The sequence below is a fragment of the Phyllopteryx taeniolatus genome, chromosome 1 (genome assembly GCF_024500385.1).
Source record: "Phyllopteryx taeniolatus isolate TA_2022b chromosome 1, UOR_Ptae_1.2, whole genome shotgun sequence".
NCBI lineage: Eukaryota > Metazoa > Chordata > Actinopteri > Syngnathiformes > Syngnathidae > Phyllopteryx > Phyllopteryx taeniolatus.
The window spans coordinates 17,240,382-17,263,681 of NC_084502.1; the positions used below are offsets into that span (position 1 = coordinate 17,240,382).

The 23,300-nt window shown below is 43.6% G+C and overlaps 1 protein-coding gene and 1 pseudogene across 3 annotated transcripts; one reads left to right on the forward strand and one right to left on the reverse strand.

The window, feature by feature from the left end:
- Positions 1 to 628: 628 nt before the first annotated feature.
- On the forward strand, positions 629 to 23,031 carry gpd2 (glycerol-3-phosphate dehydrogenase 2 (mitochondrial)). Of its 3 annotated transcripts, XM_061776590.1 has the most exons (18): positions 629 to 762; positions 2,349 to 2,455; positions 5,997 to 6,005; positions 7,056 to 7,224; positions 7,296 to 7,420; positions 7,505 to 7,602; positions 8,312 to 8,475; positions 9,685 to 9,849; positions 9,930 to 10,074; positions 11,649 to 11,842; positions 11,916 to 12,050; positions 12,124 to 12,299; positions 17,897 to 18,028; positions 18,117 to 18,275; positions 18,495 to 18,607; positions 18,701 to 18,779; positions 18,863 to 18,961; positions 21,406 to 23,031. In XM_061776590.1, the coding sequence occupies exons 2-18, from the start codon at positions 2,354 to 2,356 to the stop codon at positions 21,529 to 21,531; spliced, it is 2,190 nt and encodes a 729-aa protein (XP_061632574.1). In that variant the 5' UTR covers positions 629 to 762; positions 2,349 to 2,353; the 3' UTR covers positions 21,532 to 23,031. The 3 variants fall into 3 exon arrangements, 2 of the variants coding, with proteins under 2 accessions (XP_061632574.1, XP_061632583.1); XM_061776599.1 differs by lacking the exon at positions 5,997 to 6,005; XR_009788974.1 differs by lacking the exons at positions 5,997 to 6,005; positions 21,406 to 23,031 and having other exon boundaries at positions 18,499 to 18,607; positions 18,863 to 18,922.
- On the reverse strand, positions 13,868 to 17,887 carry LOC133479508 (guanine nucleotide-binding protein-like 3-like protein; annotated as a pseudogene).
- Positions 23,032 to 23,300: the final 269 nt, after the last annotated feature.

The following is a 23,300-nucleotide window of genomic DNA, read 5'->3' on the forward strand; positions in this document are numbered from 1 at the left end:
GGCGACCTTGAGTGGCTTGAAAGGTGCATATAAATAAAATGAATTATTATCGTTATTATTATTATTTAGTTGAAACTGTTATGTAACTTTTATGTACAATACATTTTAATTGAATAATTATATTGGCAGAGTTTTATTTTAATTTTCCTATATTTAAACGTGGTAAAATTCAAACTGTACCTAATATTACAGTGTGTGACAATGATATTAAATTCTCTTTAGGAATAAAATGTAATTCAACAAAAAAAAAAATATATATATATTTTTTTTATGAAGGCCTACTACGCTACTTCATTTTAATGTCAGTCATTATGATGGAGGTACTTCAGTATTTTTTTTCTTTTAGGTTTTACTTGGTGTCAAAAGTTTGAGAACCATTGCTTTGAAGCTAAAGTTGTAATGTTCAAATAGTATAGCATAGTACTGTAGTTTATGTTTTCTGTGCAAGGGTCATGCGCCGAAAGACGACAGCTGGTGGCACTTCTCTCTATTATTACCCTGAAGAAGGACGCTTCAAGCGACTTGTGCAAGCCAGCTCTCCAATTACGTCACGTAAAGGAAGCGTAATCCGTCTTTAAATATGATTGGTCGAGAACATCGTACGCGCGTACTCTGATTGGCGTTGTCGCACGTCACTCGAATGTGCTATACTTCCTGGTTGTGGCTGTCAAACTCAAGCAGGCTAGGACAACAACCGATGCCCCGGTCGCCGCCCTGCATCGCCCTGAGCGACTTTCTATCAACCACAAACCAAGACATCCTGTAAGTGGAAATCGCCGCTTTTCTCACCCTATTGCCCTTTATAATATCACTTAATTTTCAACCTTTTTACTGTCCATAAGTAAAAAAATCATCGGATAGTTTGCGGCTCGTAACACCCGATACTGTACCTTCGGTGTGTTTATTATGTGGGAACAATCATCATTTAAACAAACAGAATAAACAGAAAATGTTCCAATAACGTTTCTGCTTTTGTCAATATGTATGACGCGTTTTTTAAATTATTGTTATTATTATTATAATTTTAACGTTTTGACATGTTCGTCACTGTTGATGTCCCCCAAAGACCAAACTGGTGGGCGTTTTACAGCAAGATGTCAGCTCACGTGTAAGAGAGCTATCGTCAATCAAATGGAAAATAAAAAAAAAAATTTTCATTAGTGCCAGGAGGGCCCCTCCGATGCTGACTCATAATGAGTGTGTTAGCTGATGTAAGAGGAAGGTGGCTGTCCAAGCATTGGTGCCATCCAGAAGTTCTTCTCACTTCCACTTTAGTGTCTGAGAAGTGTGGATGATCCTGTCAGTGCCTCTGTTCTCATTATTGTCAATTTTTGCCTTTAGCCGTCTCTAATGAGCTGCCTATATTAAATGTGTGAACGTGGACATGTGCTACAAGGGTTTGATAAGGTGGCAGAGGAAAAACAGAAGCAAAAATTCAGTTCATCTAAACCAGAAACCTTCTGATCAAGAATAAGAAAGCGCACACAATGAGCAAAACCATGATTAAAAAAAAAAAAAGGGGGAAGCTGGGAATTAAACCACTAAAGGCAACCCTCCTTGTTGGAATATGAAAGACTTATTAACCAGAAATCATTGTACGGTAAACGTTATGCTATTCACTCACATTCCCATATATAACTGATTGTGTTAAGGTAAGGTAGAACACATACTGTATAACACAAATACAAACAATATATTCCCATAACAAAAGTAAGCCATGCAAATTGTTAGGAAATAAACAACAATAACCCAAAGGAAACCAACTAAACCACATTTTATCCAGTGAAACATACTGGTACTGAAAATCGTAGTTTATAACACGTTACAAATTATGCACAAATCTTAAAAGGGACAGTTACCACAAAGTATTCAATCGCTGTTTAAAATGATGGACAGCACTTATAACCTGAGAAGAGCAATCATATTTGAAAAATAGTATGACAAGTAGAAAAAAAATCTGTCTCTTGGTCAGGGGTTTTACTGCGGACGATTTTAAGAAATGTACCAGACTACTCTGAATAGGCTCATTAAACTTTATAGAAATTATTCAAAAAATAAATATTGTTATTATTAACTTTAAATGCAATATAGTGTTAAGTCTGTTGACATGAGCAGAGCAGATCAACACATACACAAAGTATCAAATCTGCGTTTTCATTGTTGATGTCTATGTTTAACAAATTAAAACATACATTCAATGGGAAAATGCAATGTTCAAACATAAAACACTGGCATTTTTTAATCCTCGCCACTTTCTTGAACCCTCCTTATTCCATGTGACGTTGCCATGCCTCCTCCATGTGCTCCTTTATACCGTTGAAGCCTCATTCATGATGTTTTCTCTACAGTTAATATGGCGCTCAGGAAGGCCCTCAAACGGACAGCTTTTATAGGCGGCGGGGCCGTCGCCACCTTTTTCGGTCTGTCACAGCTCATAGAATATAGGAAGAAGCAGGTGAGTTGCAAACAAATGTTAAGTTTGGGCAGAGAACAGTCTTCCAGAGCATGTCCTATCAGGATTTTGGAATGTATTTGATGCCTTTAGGATATAAAGTATTTCCTGTGTTTGCCAGCTGCTGCACAGGATGCAGCTTTCACTTAAAATGTGGATTTTCACTTTTAAAGAACTTCATCACTTCCTGTTTCTGCAGTGTGCTTACTCAATATTTACTTACTGAAATAAAATGTAACCGTCTAACTTGTCCGTTGAGTCATTTGAAGTGTGGCTGAAGAAGGGCGGCTCATTTCATGCAGGCCATGTTCATCATGTTGGCTAATGTCACCAACTCACCAATAAATCACCTTGCAGGTCTTTTGTTACCTTCCTGTGAAACACAGTAAAAACATAGTATTTACTCAAATTTGAAACCAGAAGTTTACTTACACTATATAACAACACATCGTTGTTTTGTCTTACTGTCTGACATTAAATCAGAATAAAAGTTTCCTGTTTAAGTTCAATTATTATGACCAAATTAATTTCTAATTGCTAAATATCAGAGAACGAGAAAAGTATTTCTTTATTTTTTGAACACAATTTTTCATTACTTTCTTCAAAGTCAGAAGTTTACATACATATCATTAGTATTTGGTAGCATTGCCTTTAAACTGGGTGAAACGTTTTGGATATCCTTTCACAAGCTTCTCACAATAGTTGGCAGGGATTTTGGGCCATTCCTCCTGATAGAACTGGTGTAACTGAATCAAGTTTGTAGGCACATGGCTCTTCAAGTCTGCCCATACATTTTCAATAGAATTGAGCTCAGGGCTTTGGGATCGGTACTTCAAAATATTGACTTTGTTATCCTTCAGCCACTTCGTAACCAGTTTGGCAGTATGCTTTGGGTCATTGTCCATTTGGAAGATCCTTTTGCGGCCAAGCTTTCACGTCCTGGCTGATGTCTTGAGATGTTGCTTCAGTATTTCCACATGTTCTTTCATCATTATGCTATCTTTTTTTGTGAAGTGCACCAGTCCCTCCTGTAACCAAACATCCCCACAACATAGGGGTGGCACCCCCGTATTTCACAGTTGGGATGGTTTTCTAATCTTACTGTATGTTAATATCTGACTTTGAAGAAGTAATGAAAAATTATGTAGAAAAATCCCTCTGTCATTATTTTGATACTTAGCAAAAATAAATAATTTGGGTAATCCTAAGTGACCTAAAACAGGAAAAGTTTAGTCTGAGTTCATGTCAGACAGTGAGGGGGAAAAAAGTGTGTGTCTTTTCATATAGTGTTTGTAAACTTCTGGTTTCAACTATACATGTTGTGAAGCGTGAATAACCTTGTGTTCTTCTACTGGTTTTGATCAATTCAATACAGTGGAACCTCGGGTGGCGGCACGGTGGCCGACTGGTTAGAGCGTCAGCCTCACAGTTCTGAGGTGCGGGGTTCAATCCCCGTCCCCGCCTGTGTGGAGTTTGCATGTTCTCCCCGTGCCTGCGTGGGTTTTCTCCGGGCACTCCGGTTTCCTCCCACATCCCAAAAACATGCATGAATTGGAGACTCTAAATTGCCCGTAGGCATGACTGTGAGTGCGAATGGTTGTTTGTTCCTATGTGCCCTGCGATTGGCTGGCAACCAGTTCAGGGTGTACCCCGCCTCCTGCCCGATGACAGCTGGGATAGGCTCCAGCACCCCCGCGACCCTAGTGAGGAGAAGCGGCTCAGAAAATGGATGGATGGATGGATGGAACCTCGGGTTAGGAATGACTCGGTTTACGAACAAATTGGGTTACGCAGAGAAGAAAAACTACCTCGATTTACGCAGAAATTTTGCCAACTGGCATGGACATGCAGAAGGATAAGTTGTGTTTTTTCTCACACTGCCTAACCATAATTGGCTCGATACATTGCCTATTGCAAGGAAGGGACGGTATCTTTTTTTTCTCTCTCTTAATGAGCCCTTTAGAATGACTGCTAAGAAACGGAAAACGTCTAGCGATAGTGTTAGGAAGCACTTGGCATAGATGAGCGGAAGGACCTGTTGTGCTTCTTCTCACTCTTTGTAACCATCATTGGCTTTGTGTGTTGCAAGTATAGGACTGCATCTTTGTTCTTTGGTCTTAATTAATTAGAAAAGTAAAAATGCTAATGATAGTGTAATTAGGAAGCTAAAAAAAGAATGTAGTCATCGCCTAACCCGAGGATGGTGTTCTTTCGCAGTTTGGGGAAATCTACTATCTGTACTCTTGAAGCGCTGGTCCCAGCCAACTAGTGTTAAGGCCTTTTCTCACTGTACTTGCTCAGTGCGAAAGGCCACGGTGTCAAAGCGCAACGACGACTGCAACGGGGGTGCGGCCATACCATATTTAAAAATGGTGACGGTAGGCTTTCCCCACTGAATGTACTGCAATTCGGCAATATGTATTTGTCATTGTTGGAAAAGAAAGCCCTAACTTTGCTTATTTTAAGAAGGATGAGGTGACACAGCAGCGAAAAACAGGGAATGGGAATATCCCATACTAATTTCATTGCAGCTCGAAGTTTAAACGCGTTTGTGAGCTTTCGAGTTCCAGGAAGAGCGCTTCGAAGTGTATTTCAGGCTAAGCAGGGAGCTTTAAAAAGCAAGTTTGAAAGCCTCCTGCAGAGATGTCTTGGTGTATAATTTTTCGATTGGCCCAAAGTTTGAGATAGTGGGAGAATGCAATTATTATCCTTTCCTCCATTTCCCCCTCGCCGTTTACAGTACAACTCAGACAAAATCTTCTTTTCCTTTCAGCTTGTCCCGTTAGGGGTCGCCACAGCGCGTCATCCTTTTACAACTCAGACAAAATACCACTCAGAAATGACTCCGCCAGCCTCTCTCCCCTTTCGCTGTAGGAGCAAATAGCATTGTTTACATTCACCATAGATAATGCTAGGCCACATTGTGTCGGCCATTTTGGGTCAGAACATAAACAATACAAAAAGTAAAAGATTTACTAGCAGACACACCCTCTTAGTGGGTTTACCATCGTTTCTATTATCTACAGTATTTATTTTAACCACACATGGAAAAAAATATAACTTGGTTCTGGGGCTGGAAAGGATTAATTACATTTCCATTCATTTCAATGGGAAACATTACCTTTGTACCCCAAGGTTCCACTGTACATACAATTATTTGTCATTTTCACCTTCGCCCGTTAAATACATTTCTACTTCATGAGGACATCTTGTGTATGTATTTCTAAGATGCTGTGAAATCAGCCTCGTGTTGTATAAATAAACATGCTCTCCCTTCCATGAAGCAGGACTGAGGAGTCATGGGGGCATCTTTTGGTTCATTGTGAATAGACAACACTTGCTGCTTAAGTACCCAGCCTTGACACTTCATTGAGAGGGACAAGCAGCTGTGTTTCCTCTGACCTTTAACCTGACATAGACCTATATTTGAATGCCCACAAAGCTACATACCAGCCTTTATTTAACTGTGCGTGCTAATATGAACTTTGTTTGTGTCCTGTTGCAATAATGTCTTCTCTTGCCTGTTGCTGACCACCCAACCAAGAATGGATTGGTAAGCAAGAAACTGATGTTGATGAAATATAATCATATCCACAATAGTTTGTAATCATGCATGCCTCTAATCCCAGTAATTCTAATCCTCAGCATTTAGCTCTGTGGCGGTATTTGTCCGTCTACATCATTACAGAGAGACAATGATTTCAGAAGCAAATTGCAAAAGCCTGCTTGCATTTGCAAGTCAAATTCTGCATGTGCTCTGAAGCACCTTGATGCAATCATTAAGCTGGAGAAAAAAAAAAAGAATAAATATTTCATTAGAGGTGAAATGGCACGTCCTGGTGTCAGAGGGGGATTGTCGTTGTGATTATGACTTAAAATATTTTGCTAATGAAATGCAGGACAAGAATGACTGCCATGATTTGTGTTTTGGGTTTTGCAAAGATAAGTAGCATGTTGCAGCAGGTTGTATCACCCGACACCCCCCAACCTCTCAGTGCATGGTCTCACTTTGTAACTAATAACATCAAGAATAAAGTGTGGATTTTTAGAAGCACTTAATTTAAAAACATGAGAAATCCCTAGCACACAATCGCCACTTTGCAGCGACATTAATCTAATCCTTCACAGTCGTTCTCAAAAGTTTTCTGACATGCCCCCACTCGGAATAAGAAAACATTTCACCCCCCGCCGCCTGCACCTCTCACACCCATATGCCGAAAAAGTGTAACACAATAGTTTTAACTTTTACAAAGAAAAAATATTAAACAAGCATCTGCTCTGTATCTCTCTGTGTGTGTAGCAGTGCATCTTACGAGTACATACCTGTAGACGTACAAAAAGTATAGTAAAATGTTGACTCCGAGTCATTGGACCACATGCATCCCTGTCATTTCCCCACATAGTACGCATCGAGATCAAGTCACTGGAAAACAGAAAAATTAACTTCTAACTTAGGTGTTTGTAGTGTCTTTGTAATGTTTCATTAACATCAAGCAAATTGTTGCTGTAATTTTGCAAACATAATTCCAAATAAACAGCCACTTAGACCTGAAAACAATAGACTGTGTGGTAATTGTGTGCGTGTCCGCATCACATCTGCCAGGCTCGGCTAGCTCACGTGGCGGCGGAAGCAGAGCTGAGAGCTCCCTTTGCAGACGAGCTTCCCTCGAGGCAGGCCCAGCTTACCACGCTGAAAAACAAAGAGTTTGACGTCCTGGTAATTGGAGGCGGAGCCACGGGTGTAGGATGTGCCTTAGATGCTGTCACACGCAGTAAGGCCCCTCAGCTCATCTAGCACTATGTTTGAGTGTTTATATTGAGTATTCTTCTCTGTCCTTTTTAGACCTTAACACTGCTCTTGTTGAGAGGAATGACTTCTCTTCTGGGACAAGCAGCCGGAGCACCAAGCTCATCCATGGTGGAGTCCGCTACCTCCAGAAGGCCATCATGAAACTGGACTATGAGCAGGTTTCAAATTCACCTTGTCACTTTTCTCCCTCCTTGTTTAGTTGTGCATACCTTTCTTGATTCTTTTTTTCTCTCATGCAACAGTACATGATGGTGAAAGAGGCCCTCCACGAGCGAGCCAACCTCCTTGAGGTTGCGCCTCACCTGTCAGCGCCACTTCCCATCATGCTTCCTGTTTATAAGTACGTCGTAACCCAGGGGTCATTATAGAAAAATTTCATTTTGGGCATTTTTTTTGACAATGCCAATTTTGGAACCTGAAAAAACAATTAAAAACAGGTCTCAAAAGTGAAAGGTTTGGAAAGTTATGTTCTACAATATATTCTCCATCCATGGCCTTATTTCAGAAAATTGTTTCATGTTGTTGGATATATGAATGATTCATGGAGAAGGTGTTGAGTCATATGCTAGCCTAAAAACCACAAGCTCCTGGGGTTAAACATTCTAACCTGAAAAAAAAAACCTGACAGTTAAGGTGTATGTTTTCGGTTTTTGTCATTTGGGTTAGGGATCACAACATTAGCAAAGCTATGGCAAGGCAAGGCAAGGCAGCTTTATTTACAGTAAATAACGCATACACAAAGTTAACTCAAAGTGCATTACATAATTAAACATACAACATTTAAAATCAGTTAAAAAGCAAAAGTAAAACACATTTAAAAACAAAGTACATAAATAAAAGGCAACTTAATAAAACTAATAAAAAAACATACAGTGCAGGTAAAAGATTATAACAAATATTTTAAAGTGCTTTAAAAGAGCACAATCACAAGCATGGGAAGATGAGAAGAATAGTTTTTAAATCTGATTTAAAAACATTCATTTCTAGGTCATTTTTTGTATAAAGATAGTGTTCATGTCATCTCACCACTGTTTTTATCTGTTTCCAAGATGGTGGCAGCTTCCATATTATTGGGCGGGCATCAAGATGTATGACGTGGTGGCTGGAATACAGTGTTTAAAGAGCAGTTACGTCCTCAGTAAGACCAAAGCCCTGGAGCTCTTTCCCATGCTGAAGAAAGACAAGCTGGTGGGAGCCATCGTCTATTATGATGGTCAGTAGATAGATATTTTCTTGTTGATTCTTCACTTTATTTTCTGTAAACACTTGCATAGCAGCTGAGTCTCCTGACCTTTGTCTCTTTCACTAAGATGTATTCAGAGAAATACTGTACAGTGACAAATGCAATGACCAACATCCATCCATCCATCCATCCATCTTCCGTTCCGCTTATCCCGACATGAGTCGCGGGCGTGCTGCAACCTATCCCAGCTATCATTGGGCAGGAGGCGGGACACACCCTGAACTGGTTACCAGTCAATCGCAGGGCACATATAAACAAACAACCATTCACACTCACATTCACACCTACGGGCAATTTAGAGTCTTCAAGCAACCTACCGCACATGTTTTTGGGATCTGGGAGTAAACCGGAGTACTCAGAAAAAAAACACGCAGCCACGGGGAGAACATGCAAACTCCACACAGGCGGGGCCGGGATTTGAACCCCGGTCCTCAGAACTGTGAGGCTGATGTGCTAACCAGTCGTCCACCGTGACGCAATGACCAACATTTCAAGGAAATTTATTGTTAAAATGAAAACATAGAAAAGTCCTGGAGTTTCCTAAAGCTGTCACATCGTACTGTTGACAGGGAGCAAGGATGCCATCACCCCTATAATGATAAAGGTTGTTTGTTTCCTGGGTTTTTATGGTGACGGTCCAGCTGCGTGTGAGAATCTTGGCAATCGTCCCTCCCTTACCTATGAAAATGACACAAACTGGTGGAATTTGTGGCCTCTTGCTTGTCAAAGAATGAAAACAACCTCAAATTGTAGTGTGTGCTTGTTTGCTGCAGGCTGAGAAATCCTGCAAAGCATTGTGCATACATTTGTGTTCTACATTCCACCCGCATCGTCTGCTGCAAGGCAGCAGGAGTGGGGGATGTTTTGCAAGAGGTGCATCTTTTTTTTCTCAATTTATGCCATCTGGTACAATCACGCGTGTGACATTTCCAAGTCTGACCTTCTCTCCGGTGGTGTGGAGCTGCAGAGGAGCACTGCAATTGGTCAGACTGTTGAAGCAACAAATGCCTCTTGGCTGTCTTATTCTTTTTAGACAACCGATGTGCCTTTGTCTATTCAATTTATTTAGCTTAGTGATATATTTAGAATCCACCTTTTGTCTCCATTCAATATTATATTTATGCTTGTTTAGGGTGAAAAGCCAACACTCTCTTCCAACCTTCCCCTGTCACCCTACAGGGCAGCACAATGATGCCCGTATGAACTTGGCCATCGGCCTTACCGCTGCCCGCTATGGCGCTGCCATGGCCAACTACACTGAGGTGGTTCACCTGCTCAAGAAAAAGGACCCGCAGACCAGCAGTGACAAGGTGTGCGGGGCACGCTGCCGGGATGTGCTCACAGGTGCGAAAAGATGGCTACATGTGAGGAAACCTTTTCTTCCTTTGATCACATGACAACAAATCACCGATTACCTGTTATAGGAGAGGAATTCGATGTCAAAGCCAAATGTGTGATCAACGCCACGGGGCCCTTCACAGACTCAATCAGGAAGATGGATAGCCAGGAAACCAAAAACATTTGCCAGCCCAGTGCCGGCGTGCACATCGTCATCCCTGGCTACTACAGGTGTATTATAAAGATATGCACAGTGTAATACATATACAGTTTTACAACTCATCTCGCTGTTATTTTTGCACTTCAGCACAGTGCTGTGTGTTAGCAGGTAGTAGGGTCAAAATTGCGTTCCCAGGTAAATGTAAAAAAATAAAATAAAAAAAAAGGTCCAGCCACAAGTTTGGGGTTTTCAGTGACTGTTGCTTGTTTCTTCGTCATCAGCCTAAAATGTGCATGGGACTGAGAAAGTACCAGGAAATTCAAGTTCCATGCACTTTCATCTTCATGTCTAAGTTAGATTGATTTGATCAAAATTATTTCCATAAGTGCAAGACAGTCTATAGATAGATCGATAGATAATGAATGAAATATGAACGAATTAATTTTATTATTGTGTCAAGTATACAATTGTATGCACAGCTCGCATGGGCTTATAAGACACCAAATAATCAAGTGATCCAGCACCAGGACCAAAGTAAAACAAAAAACTCATGTCTGAAACAGTACATCTTTTCTTCTTTTCAAAGCTTTAGAAATAAAATCTGCAATTCCAAAAACATCAAAATCAATTAGCCATTTGATCTTTTCCTCATCTGACCAATAGAGCATATCCAATTTATGTTGTGTAGTATAATTAAACAGACACGCTCTTAAGTCATCGTATAGTGTACAATGCTGGACGATATAAGATTCATTTCCACCTCATTCAAGTCACACATCTCACACAATCTATTATCAGAATCAGAATCCTCTTGCCAAGTACTGTATGTCAAAAAGACACAAGGAATTTGTCTCCGGTCGTTGGAGCCGCTCTAATATGACAGTTGACAGCCAATTTGACAGTAAATACTGGAAAACATAAAAACACACTACGGAGAGTCACTTAGCCTCTTGCAATTTAATGGCAAGAGGGAAGAAGCTGTTGGAATGTCTGCTGGTTTTAGTTTCAGGGATATTATTGAATCGCCCAGTAGATAGCTCAAAGTCAAAAACAAATACAAGATCAGAAATTGGGAGTAATTAAAAGAAATTTAGATGTAATCCAAGCAAGAGTACAAACAAACAGAAGATTAAGATGTTGTATGTTGATATGGCATAAGAGACTTAATTACGCTACCGTACTCTTGGTACAATGAATATACAGTAACACCACATACGTAAACTGTATGAAACTGTTTATGAATAATATGTATGCATAGTATTGCACATTTAAAGTCATATTTGAAAAATGACTACAAATTGAGAGTCATAAATATTCATATTAGTATAAAAAGTGTATGCCAATATGCATAATATTGATTGTACATACAGTATGTAATATGTTTAACATTATTACGCAGTGTCCAGAAGTATTTTTTCTCGCACACACTGGGGAGTTGTTATATAAATACTAAATGGTATAAAAATGATCTAAACCATTGTTTCAGACAGTGAAGCTGAATAAGATAGCAAGCAGCAGTTAGGACGTTCAAAGTTCAGCAAAACTTGTTGAGCTGTGCCAGAAAGGCCAAACATCTTGATTCCCTTTATCTGAATCACGGGAAAATAGGGATATTTTATCATATTCCTGTTTTTTTGGAACACAGCCCTGACAACATGGGCCTGCTAGATCCCGCCACCAGTGATGGCCGAGTCATCTTCTTCTTGCCTTGGGAGAAGATGACCATTGCTGGAACCACAGACACCCCCACCAATGTGACAGCCCACCCCATCCCTGGGGAGGACGACATCAACTTCATCCTGAGTGAGGTCCGCAACTATCTCAGCCCCGACGTCGAAGGTAGAAGTGACGGCATGGTCACTGGCGAGAGAGTATCAAATAGATTTTATACTGTAGACTTTGTATCCTGCAGTGAGACGAGGTGACGTGTTGGCAGCATGGAGTGGAATCCGTCCGCTGGTGACGGATCCCAACTCCAAAGACACTCAGTCCATCTGCCGTAACCACATTGTCAGCATCAGTGACAGTGGATTGGTCACCATTGCAGGTCAGCTTGTCTTTGTGACGATGTTGAGCAGTTCATTTGGCCTATTTTATTACAGCATCAACTGCGTGCACAGGTGGCAAGTGGACTACCTATAGAGCCATGGCTGAAGAAACTTTGGATGCTGCCATTAAAACACATGCCCTCCCAGCTGAGAAATGCAAGACTGTGGGCCTGATGCTGGAGGGTTCCAAGGGCTGGACGCCGACGTTTTACATCCGTCTGGTACAAGACTACGGCTTGGAGCAGGAAGTAGGACACATTTATTTGTCTTGAAGTTGATTACAGATGCTTAAGTGTGTTGCCGGTGTGCCGCTATAAAATTTTCTGACCGTTTCTTTTTTCAAAATTTGAGTCTTTTATTTCTGCCACGAGAAAGAATCACACTTCTTCACACCTCTGCATCCTGATCATCCTACATAGACTCATCTTCATCTTTTAATTTTGGCTCCTGCACTGACTCGCCTTCAATTTCTTGGTGAAAGGGCACGTGAGCCTGTTTGCCATTTGTCATTCCCATGTAGATGTAGAATCCCATTTGAATATCAGAACAAGATGAATCTACGAGGCGGCACGGTGACCGACTGGTTAGAGCGTCAGCCTCACAGTTCTGAGGACCCGGGTTCAATCCCCGGCCCCGCCTGTGTGGAGTTTGCATGTTCTCCCCGTGCCTGCGTGGGTTTTCTCTGGGTACTCCGGTTTCCTCCCACATCCCAAAAACATGCATGAATTGGAGACTCTAAATTGCCCGTAGGCATGACTGTGAGTGCGAATGGTTGTTTGTTCCTATGTGCCCTGCGATTGGCTGGCAACCAGTTCAGGGTGTACCCCGCCTCCCGCCCGATGACAGCTGGGATAGGCTCCAGCACGCCCGCGACCCTAGTGAGGAGAAGCGGCTCAGAAAATGGATGGATGGATGGATAAATCTACGAGAACTTCCTAATTTCCTTTTTCAAGTTCATCCCAGTCAAAAGCTTTACACAGCTCTGTTACAATCTCAGCGCTGACGTGCATAGGAAGTGTGTGTGTCTCAGGGGTGTGAGTGAAATAGCTGATCAGTCCTCCTGTCCAGTCCATTAATATGCTTTTTGCTCCTTTGTCGATGTCAGGCAGCCCGACTTTTCTTAGTTTGCCCTGACGCTGCGCAAGCAACGCCAAGAACTCCAGAGCTGTGTGAAAGTCGGGTACTCCGTAGTGCTGGAGGGTTTGTGCCTTGTTGCAACATTGGAGGATGGCTTCAACGGGTGAAAGTGGATCAACCAGCTGTTAAATCTTCGCACAATTACGGAGAATCATTGCAGCATCAGTTGTTGATGTTTCCATGACGATGCCAGGACAATCAAGAACCTTAATATGTTTGTCCAAGTGCACTTCTTGAAGGCACTTGGTGACACTAGGAGTGGCTCCAACATTACATGCTCTTGTACGTTTTAAACTGTTCATCAAACTGCTCTTTCCAACATTAGGAAAACCCACAACACCTACAGTGATGGTCGTCTTTATGTCAAGGTTGCGGCAGTAGATACAGAGTAGCTTCATCAAGCAATCTGCACCAATACAAGCACTGCTGCCAAAGAGCTCTGTGGTGACTTGAGTCACTGACACATTAATGCGTTTCAGGTTTTTGGATTGCTGTTGCGTAGATGGCTTGAAAGCCACTATGGGAAACCCATTCCGCGGATACCATCCATCCATCCATCCATCCATCCATTTTCTACCACTTGTCCGAGGTCGGGTCATGGGGGCAGTAGCTTTAGCAGGGACGCACAGACTTCTTCTCCCCAGCCACTTAATCCAGCTCTTCCGGGGGGGGGGGATCCTGAGGCGTTCCCAGGTCAGCCGAAGGATGTAGTCTCTCCAGCGTGTCCTGGGTCGTCCCTGGGGTCTCCTCCCGGTGGGACGTGCCCGGAACACCTCACCAGGGAGGCGTCCGGGAGGCATCCGAATCGGATGCCCCAGCCACCTCATCTGGCTCCTCTCGATGTGGAGGAGCAGCGGCTCTACTCTGAGATCCTCCCGGATGACCGAGCTTCTCACCCTATCTCTAAGGGAGAGCCTGGACACCCTGCGGAGGAAACTAATTTCGGCTGCTTGTATCCTGGATCTTGTTCTTTCGGTCACGACCCACAGCTCGTGCCCATAGGTGAGGGTAGGAACGTAGATCGACTGGTAAATCGAGAGCTTCGCCTTTCAGCTTAGTTCCTTCTTTACCACAACGGATCGATACAAAGTCCGCATCACTGCAGACGCTGCACCGATCCGCCTGTCGATCTCCCGTTCCATTCTTCCCTAACTCGCGAACAAGACCCCAAGATACTTGAACTCCTCCACGGGCAGGATCTCATCCCCGACCTGGAGAGGGCACGCCACCCTTTTCCGACTGAGGACCATGGTCTCAGATTTGGAGGTGCTGATTCTCATCCCAGCCGCTTCACACTCGGCTGCGAACTGCTCCAGTGAGAGTTGAAGGTTACGGCTTGATGAAGCCAACAGAACCACATCATCTGCAAAAAGCAGAGATGCAATATTGAGGACACCAAACCGGACCACCTCTACACCTCGGCTGTGCCTAGAAATTTTGTCCATAAAAGTTATGAACAGAATCAGTGACAAGGGGCAGCCTTGGTGGAGTCCAACCCTCACCGGAAACAAGTCCGACTTACTGCCCGATATGCGGACCAAACTCTGACTCCGGTCATACAGGGACCGAACAACCCGTATCAGGGGGTTCGGTACCCCATACTCCCGAACCACCCCCCACAGGACCACAGGACACAGTCGAACGCCTTCTCCAAGTCCACAAACACATGTAGACTGGTTGGGCGAACTTCCATGCACCCTCGAGGACTCTGCCAAGGGTGTAGAGCTGGTCCACTGTTCCACGGCCAGGACGAAAACCACACTGCTCCTCCTGAATCTGAGATTCAACTTCCCGACGGACCCTCCTCTCCAGCATCCCTTAATAGACCTTACCAGGGAGGCTGAGGAGTCTGATCCCCCTGTAGTTGGAACACACCCTCTGGTCCCCCTTCTTAAAAAGGGGGAGCACCACCCCAGCCTGCCAATCCAGAGGCACTGTCTCCGATGTCCAAGCGATGTTGCAGAGGCGTGCTAACCAGGACAGCCCTACAACATTGAGGAACTCCGGACGAATCTCATCCACCCCCAGGGCCTTTCCACCGAGGAGCTTTTTAACCACCTCGGTGACCTCAACCCCAGAGATAGGAGAGCCCGCCTCAGAGAACCCAGACTCTGCTCCCTCATGGGAAGGCATGTCGGTGGAATTGAGGAGGTCTTTGAAGTATTCTCCCCACCGGCTCACAACGTCCCGAGTCGAGGTCAGCCGCGCCCCATCCCCACTATACACAGTGTTGATGGTGCACTGCTTCCCCCTCCTGAGACACCGGATGGTGGACCAGAATTTCCTCGAAGCCGTCCGGAAGTCTTTCTCCATGGCCTCACCAAACTCCTCCCATACCCATGTTTTTGCTTCAGCGACCACCAAAGCTGCATTCCGCTTGGTCAGCCAGTACCCATCAGCTACCTCAGGAGTCCCACCGTCCAAAAAAGCCCAATAGGACTCCTTCTTCAGCTTGACGGCATCCCTCACTGTTGGTGTCCACCAACGGGTTCGGGGATTGCCACCACCTTACGGCCACAGCTCCGGTTGGCCGCCTCAGCAATAGAGGCGCGGAACATGGTCCACTCGGACTCGATGTCCCCCGCCTCCCTCGGAACATGAGCAAAGTTCTGTCGGAGGTGGGAGTTGAAACTCCTACTGACAGGGGATTCAGCCAGACGTTCCCAGCAGACGCTGACAATACGTTTGGGCCTGCCACGTCGGACCGGCATCTTCCCCCACCATCGGAGCCAACTCACCACCAGGTGGTGATCAGTTGACAGCTCCGCCCCTCTCTTCACCCGAGTGTCCAAGACATGCGGCCGCAAGTCCGATGACACGACCACAAAGTCGATCATTGAACTGCGACCTAGGGTGTCCTGGTGCCAAGTGCACCTGTGGACACCCTTATGCTTGAACATGGTGTTCGTTATGGACAATCCGTGATGAGCACAGAAGTCCAATAACAGAACACCGCTCGGGTTCTGATCGGGGGGGCGTTCCTCCCAATCACGCCCTTCCAGGTCTCACTGTCATTGCCCACGTGAGCATTGAAGTCCCCCAGCAGAATGATGGAGTCCCCAGCGGGAGTGCTCTCCAGCACCCCACCCCCCACAAGGACTCCAAAAAGGGTGGGTACGCTGAAGGTACTCTGAACTGCTGTTTGGTGCATAGGCGCAAACAACAGTCAGGACCCGTCCCCCCACCCGAAGGCGGAGGGAGGCTACCCTCTCGTCCACCGGGGTGAATCCCAACGTACAGGCGCCGAGCCGGGGAGCAATAAGTATACCCACACCTGCTCAGCGCCTCTCACCGTGGGCAACTCCAGAGTGGAAGAGAGTCCAACCCCTCTCGAGAGGACTGGTACCAGAGCCCAAGCTGTGCGTGGAGGCGAATCCCACTATATCTAGTCAGAACTTCTCGACCTCACACACCAGCTCGGGCTCCTTCCCTGCCAGAGAGGTGACATTCCACGTCCCTAGAGGCAGCTTCTGTAGCCGAGGATCGGATCGCCGAGGTCCCCGCCATCGGCCACCGCCCAGCTCGCACTGCACCCAACCCCTATGGCCCCTTCCACAGGTGGTGAGCCTATGGGAAGATACTTAATCTACTTCTCCACAATTTTCTTTGATACCAAATAAATGTTATTTAACACCAACACAATATTTTTGTCTGTTCCACTTTGAATGACTGCCTGCTCAACCTGAGGGCATCTGCACCCCAGTGGGTCATGTGTATCCAAAATTTCTAAGATCACATCTGCAGCCTCCACTCCCTTTTAAAATTATTTATAATATGCTTCACATTTTCAAATTGCACATGCTTTTATAAACTCTGCATCTCTTTTTCCCTGTGCTCAAACTCTCTCTGCCTCTGGAGGATGTCATTTTGAAAGCTTGGCAAATTCCTCCTCTTCATCTGCTGTTGTTCTCTGGTGATCTGCTTTTCTTGGAGCTCTTGAAGCCTTTGCTTTCTGGTTTCTTCTGGTTTTCTGTCATTGACATGTTGCACAGATGACTGCTACTTAGAACTCCTCCCCCCTGAAGCATCAGCATTTTCCCCATCTTTATTCTTATATTTCCTTCAAAAACCAAGGAGTTTTGCTCGTTTTTGTTTTAAATTAGACATAGCTCCAGCCCCAATTTTCTGACCGTTTCAATCGCTTCCATTTAGTAGTAACAGGGAACCCCAACTATTCCCCACAACAGTACTAGAAACATTGTCTCGGTGAAAAACAGAAGCAGACACATTGACTGCATCCAACCTGATGTGGAGGTGTAGACATTAATGACGTAGACATTTCCGCTTCCCAAAAAGACTTGACACATGAAGAGGCTGTATGCTGAGCTGTTCATTAGCATCAAGTCCACCGGATCCAATGATTCACATCAGTTGCATGCAACAGTTAGCCACTACCCTCCCATTAAATTCAATAGACAATTGTTTCAGTCGGGAAAAGTGCTCCTTCAGTTCACTTACCCCTTATTAAAGGCAGCTCACAGCCAGGGCCAAATATTTTTAAAAGGTCACTGCTGATATTTGGACAGTGTTTGCCCTTTTGCATGATGGGCAAACCAACCATCTGAATAGCAAAAAGCTCTTGTGTATTCTGTAAACGTGATACCTCAACAACATTGTGCCAAAGAAATCCATCATTCTTGCCTGCAACTGTGAGACTTCAAGACAAGGTAAATTAAATTAACAAACTGAACCTTTTGTGTGTTCTCAGGTCGCGCAGCATCTGGCCTCTACGTACGGAGGGAAGGCATACGATGTGGCCAAGATGGCGCTGGTCACAGGGCAAAGATGGCCGATAGTTGGGAAAAGGCTGGTGTCTGAGTTTCCATACATTGAGGCTGAGGTGAAGTGTGATGATATGCTAATGTTCGCATTTTGATCACTCTTCCGGCGCAGAAATCCTGATGAAATGAGCACGTCATCTCTTGCAGGTGCTGTACGCCATCAAGGAGTACGCATGCACCGCCATTGACCTTATTGCCCGGCGAACGCGATTGGGGTTCCTGAACGTGCAGGCGGCCGACGAGGCCCTCCCACGCATTGTGCAGATTATGGCCAAGGAGTTGGGCTGGAGCCAAGAGCGCAAGACGGTACAAAAATCAGGAAATAGATTTTAGTCCCCATTGGAGTGTTCTATCAGAACACAATGGGGAAGTCCACGCCCATCATCCTCTTTAGAGGCTGTTACTATGCATGTGTAAACTGAGCCTTTATCAACCAAAGAAGGAAAGTCATTGAGCAGTGAAAAAACAATAAATCATCCAAGAGTAGCTGTGGTTGTGTTAATGTAGCACTTCTTTTTAATCTAGGCAGAGCTGGAAGCAGCTAAGAAATTCTTGTACCATGAGATGGGCTACCGATCTCGCTCTGAGCAGTTGACCAAGACATCTGAAATGACCCTGGATAACCAGGAAGTAGCCAGGTAGAAATACTCAGTGGCCAAAGTTCTGTCATAAACTGTGACTCTGACTTAGGCATAGAGAAGTAATGCGGTCAGTCTTAATGTGGTTGGCAGGTATAAGAAGCGCTTTCATATGTTTGACAAAGAGAGTAAAGGATTCATCACCACAGTTGATGTTCAAGAAGTCCTGGACGTGAGTTCCCATTTCCCTGATTGTCATTGCTCTTCTTCACTGTTACTGGGCCAAGATTCCAACCAAAGTTCTTCTCTCTACAGAGTATCAATGTCCACATTGATGAGAATGCCCTCCATGAAATTCTTAATGAGGTTGACGTCAACAAGAATGGACAGATTGAAATAGATGAATTCCTACAGGTATGTAATGGTCGGTGATTGTACTTGCAGGGGTTATTAATATGTTAATTTTCCCTTATGCCTGGATCAGACTACAACACAAATTTGGCCTTTCACAATTGCACTATGTCAGTCTACAGCCATAAAATCTTGCCGTATCTGGGTCAGACAGTGGTGACACTACATGTATTCCGATACCACCGTATCCCGTCTTTTACGATCACTGGGCTTTGTCTTGTCAAATCAAAGACTGTAGCGGAGGCGTGACCAGAAAACGTGTCACCTTTCACCCCAACCGGATATAACTGTTACCATGGCAACAACAAGTTGTTGTCAAACAATGGATCGCTGCAGCAAAGTTGGGAAAAATGAACAAAAAGAGGAAAAAAAACATGCGCTGTCATAGGGTGCTCGGGAGATAACGTTTTGCGCTATCCATTCAAGAACTGCTTGAGGTATGGTCACGTACTTTTAACATTATACGGCTTGCAAGCAGGCAACAAAACATATGTAATCTAGCAAGCTAGTGCTAGCATTAACGTTTGTATGTAAACATGCTGACGTTCTGTTGAATCATGCTCTGAAGCTTCGGTAAACATTGGTTTGTGCAGAGGAATAAATGTTGACAATGGCGACGATGTTGACAATAGCAAGTACGGGAGGCGACGCACTGGTTACAATACGCAATCCTATTGGTCAACGTCAAGGTGCGCTGTCAGAAAGTTGTTATTATTATGTCACACTACATGGAAGATATCCCAAAAAATCAAACATACTAGATTTTTCATTTGGACGTTTTAGGGCTAGCGTAGGGCCAAATCGTTGTGCGTGGATTATGTCACACTCCAAGAAATTTTGTCATTCCCGACAAAATATGTCTGGCGCGATCTGGGAAATAGCCTGCGATAGCTAATCGGCCCAATATCGGGGCTAAAATCCTGTAGTCTGATCTAGGCATTAACTGCTACAATCTGTCATTTTCTATGAAAAATTCTTGGATGAACGTGCCATGCTCCTCTTTGCAGCAAAGAGCAGACAAAAGACAGAAAAGGTGGTTGTCCACCTGAGACCCGCACACAGCAGGTGTGAACTCTCCTCAACTAGATGAAGCTAATTAGGATCCAGAATGTGCTACGGGGTATAATGAGGGCAGAGCTTCTGCCTCTGTCTGTAGCTAAATTACTTTCTCACTTGGCGGCGCGTTGAGAAAAGAGCGTCATTGTGAGGGAGCATGATGACTGTTGGGGCTTTTGTGTTCATTAGTGTGAGCCGCTCATGAGCACATATCTGGTCAGACTGTCACAGGGGACAGCGGCATTTTCAGTAATGTTTCCCTTTTTGAAAAAAGCAATTTTGTTTAACTTTTGTCCTTAAATGTCAATGTTTGTTTTTGCTCATGTGTCCATCCTGCTCATGGCTGATTTAGAGACTACAAAGAGGTAGCGTATGCAAACTACTGGTGGACAATAAATAACTCTGAAATACAACCCTTATTTAACTTTTAACTCTGGTGTCTAAATATGGCTGGAGGGGAAGAACTCACTAGAAATGTGTCGAAGATGTTTTAAAGCTGCACTGGGCATGGCGTCAACAATAAAGCTGCTAAGAAAACTGAAAACTGAAAAGGGACCGACAAACACTTTTGGACGAAAGAGGCACAGGCAACAGTCACAATTGAACTTAAGAACTGTGGGTACTTTCACACGTCACCCTTTTGTCCTTTTTGATTGACGTGATTGTGTGTGAAAATAGTTATTGAACTAGGGTGCACATGCAAATCAACTTAACCGAGACCACCAAGAAGACTTTGCAGCCGTTCTCTCATGGTTTGGTTGAGGTAAGAAAGCAGTCCAATCTCAAAGCATGTCGACAACTTCATGAGCAATCATGTACAGTATGTGGCACTTACATTATCTATTCAACCCCAAAAAAGTAAAAGCAGCTCTGTTTACCCTTTGATTGCACATAGTTCTTCCAAAGATTTTGGGATGCTCTTGCCAAGCTGCCAAGTCATGAGGAGAAAAACCTGGTGTGTGAGCAGTATTATGTAGCTGAGCCTAATTTTGATGTTGAAATTTAGCAAAATACAGAACAAGTCGCTCTCTCACACCTTTTTAGAACTAGGCAGCTCATTAAAGATTTAGGGTTATTTAATTTCACACTTCCACATGGGTGGGGAGGCACTCCAGACACCCATTTTTATCGATTGACTGGTTAAGACAAAGGAACAAGGTAGGACAATGCAGACACAGGTCGCATGTTTGAGGAGTTTTTATAGCTTCGCGCCCAACCCAGTTCAGCTTTAACACATAAGGAAAACCATCAAAGTCAGCAGGTGTTGGGTTCAGTGAAGCATGTGAAGGTGGTCGGAGCGCTCTCGTATGCACTGTGCATCGACCGAATAGCTTCTCCTCTTGTCACCTGTGTACGCTCATTCTCTTCACCTTGTGTCATGTGTCACTCAGTTGATGAGCGCTGTCAAGAAGGGCCAAGTGTCCGACAGTCGCCTGGCAATCTTGATGAAGTCGGCCGAGGAAACACTGGATAAGAGGGGCCCTGTGACAGTGGACCGAAGCGGGGGCGGAGTCTGAGCCCAGCCTTTCATGAAGGTCTCCTGTGAATAACCTCATTTGAATGACAATGCAATCAGGGAGGCGACGACGGGAATTTGCCCAAATCAAGAGCAAATCGGCGTCGCTCCTGAGTGTGTTTTGGGTGAAATAGAATCCAATGATTGAGCTTTGTTTTCCTGAGCCGCCTGTTTGCATGTTGATTGGTTCTCAACATCAGGTGCCTCCAATGTTCCACAGTGCACATGTGTCTATTTATAGACTCTTTTTATCAAATATTTCTACCTTTATAGCGCTTTAACACTTTTTAAACTTGACACTGATTGTTGTGTAAATACTGCTCATTTAATTTAAATGTAATCTTGCGCTCTATATTAAAGGTCAACAATCTCTTTTTATGAGGCTAGAACATTTGATTTGATGATAAGTGCAAAAGAAACAGGCAAAGAAGCTGATTACAAGAAATTATTAGTATAGTTTTAGGTTCTGCCAAACTAAACAAAAGACATTGTAGACCTGCAACGTAATAAGTTTCCAGTTGTTTCTGAACTCTGCGTTACTGTCCAGGCACTAACTTGTACAAGCACTTAAAAACTCAATTTGAGCCAAGTCCATCCAGGAAACTGATGGTGTACAACTTGGTCAACATCCAACTGCTACTGACACTGATGTTTACAGGTTTTGAGCTTTAGCTGTACTATTTCTGCTGTTTGGAATTATGTATAGCCTTTTTTTACAGCAGACTTTTAAGTTCATAGAGACATTTACTGAGTGACAATTAACATATTTGCATTCATTATAAAACGAGGTTAAAAAGGGAATCTATATTTTTATTGTCTACTGAAATGCATGCTCATATTTTCCAAGTATTGTAACATCAACTTTTTCTTTTTTGAAGTGGCGTTTGTATTTGTGTTAAACGAGATTTGAGGAATGCTGCGTTATCGCCATACATGAGGTGCTAAATTATAACATGTCCAAGCACACCCAATGATCAGATTTAGTAAAGAAAGAATGTGTGACAAAGGCACTGATGGATACTGCCATGTCATTTTACTACTTTTATGAGGCCTAGACTAAACTTCAAGGTGTTGTTGATAAGTTTTGAGAAATCAACTGCAGACTCTCCCACTTGGGTTTAGTACATATTTATGGGTATGTATTATTCATCCAACTGGCCTCCAGAAGCTCATGTCAGCACGTGTTTTTCTGACCCCTCCCATCAAGCTGATGTGTGTTTTGGGTGTGTCGTCACTTTGGGTTTGTCGTCCATGTTTTCACGGTGAAGATTGTCAAACTGCCAATGTTGCCTGTCAACAATAGCTCATTGCAAGCCCGTCTTAAATGTGCATCCCAATGTTTAATTGTCTCCTTTAGGATGAAATTACAGCTTCATCTAGGCTCAAAGAGAATCATGTTTCGTGTTCTTTTTTTCCCACCTGTACTGTAAGAATACTTTTGAGCCAGTATTCTGAAGAGACAATGCAATTATCTAATTAAATGTATCTTGTTGCTCGAAAAGCTTTGGGGTTTTTAATTTTAAATTTGTTTTGGTCATGCGTTATCTGACATCATTCCCACTGGGTACCAGCACGCAGGGCGTCTGTCATGAGAACATGCCAGCGCGTAACTTCATTATTAGAAGGCAAAATGCTAACATAAGAAACAGTTACTTAAATCTATTGTAATTTTTCATGAGAAGACCTTGTCAAAAAGTGTATTGTTTCAATGCAGGCGCTAAAATGTGGTAATAAGAAATATTTTTACAATTATGATCACCTCTATACACT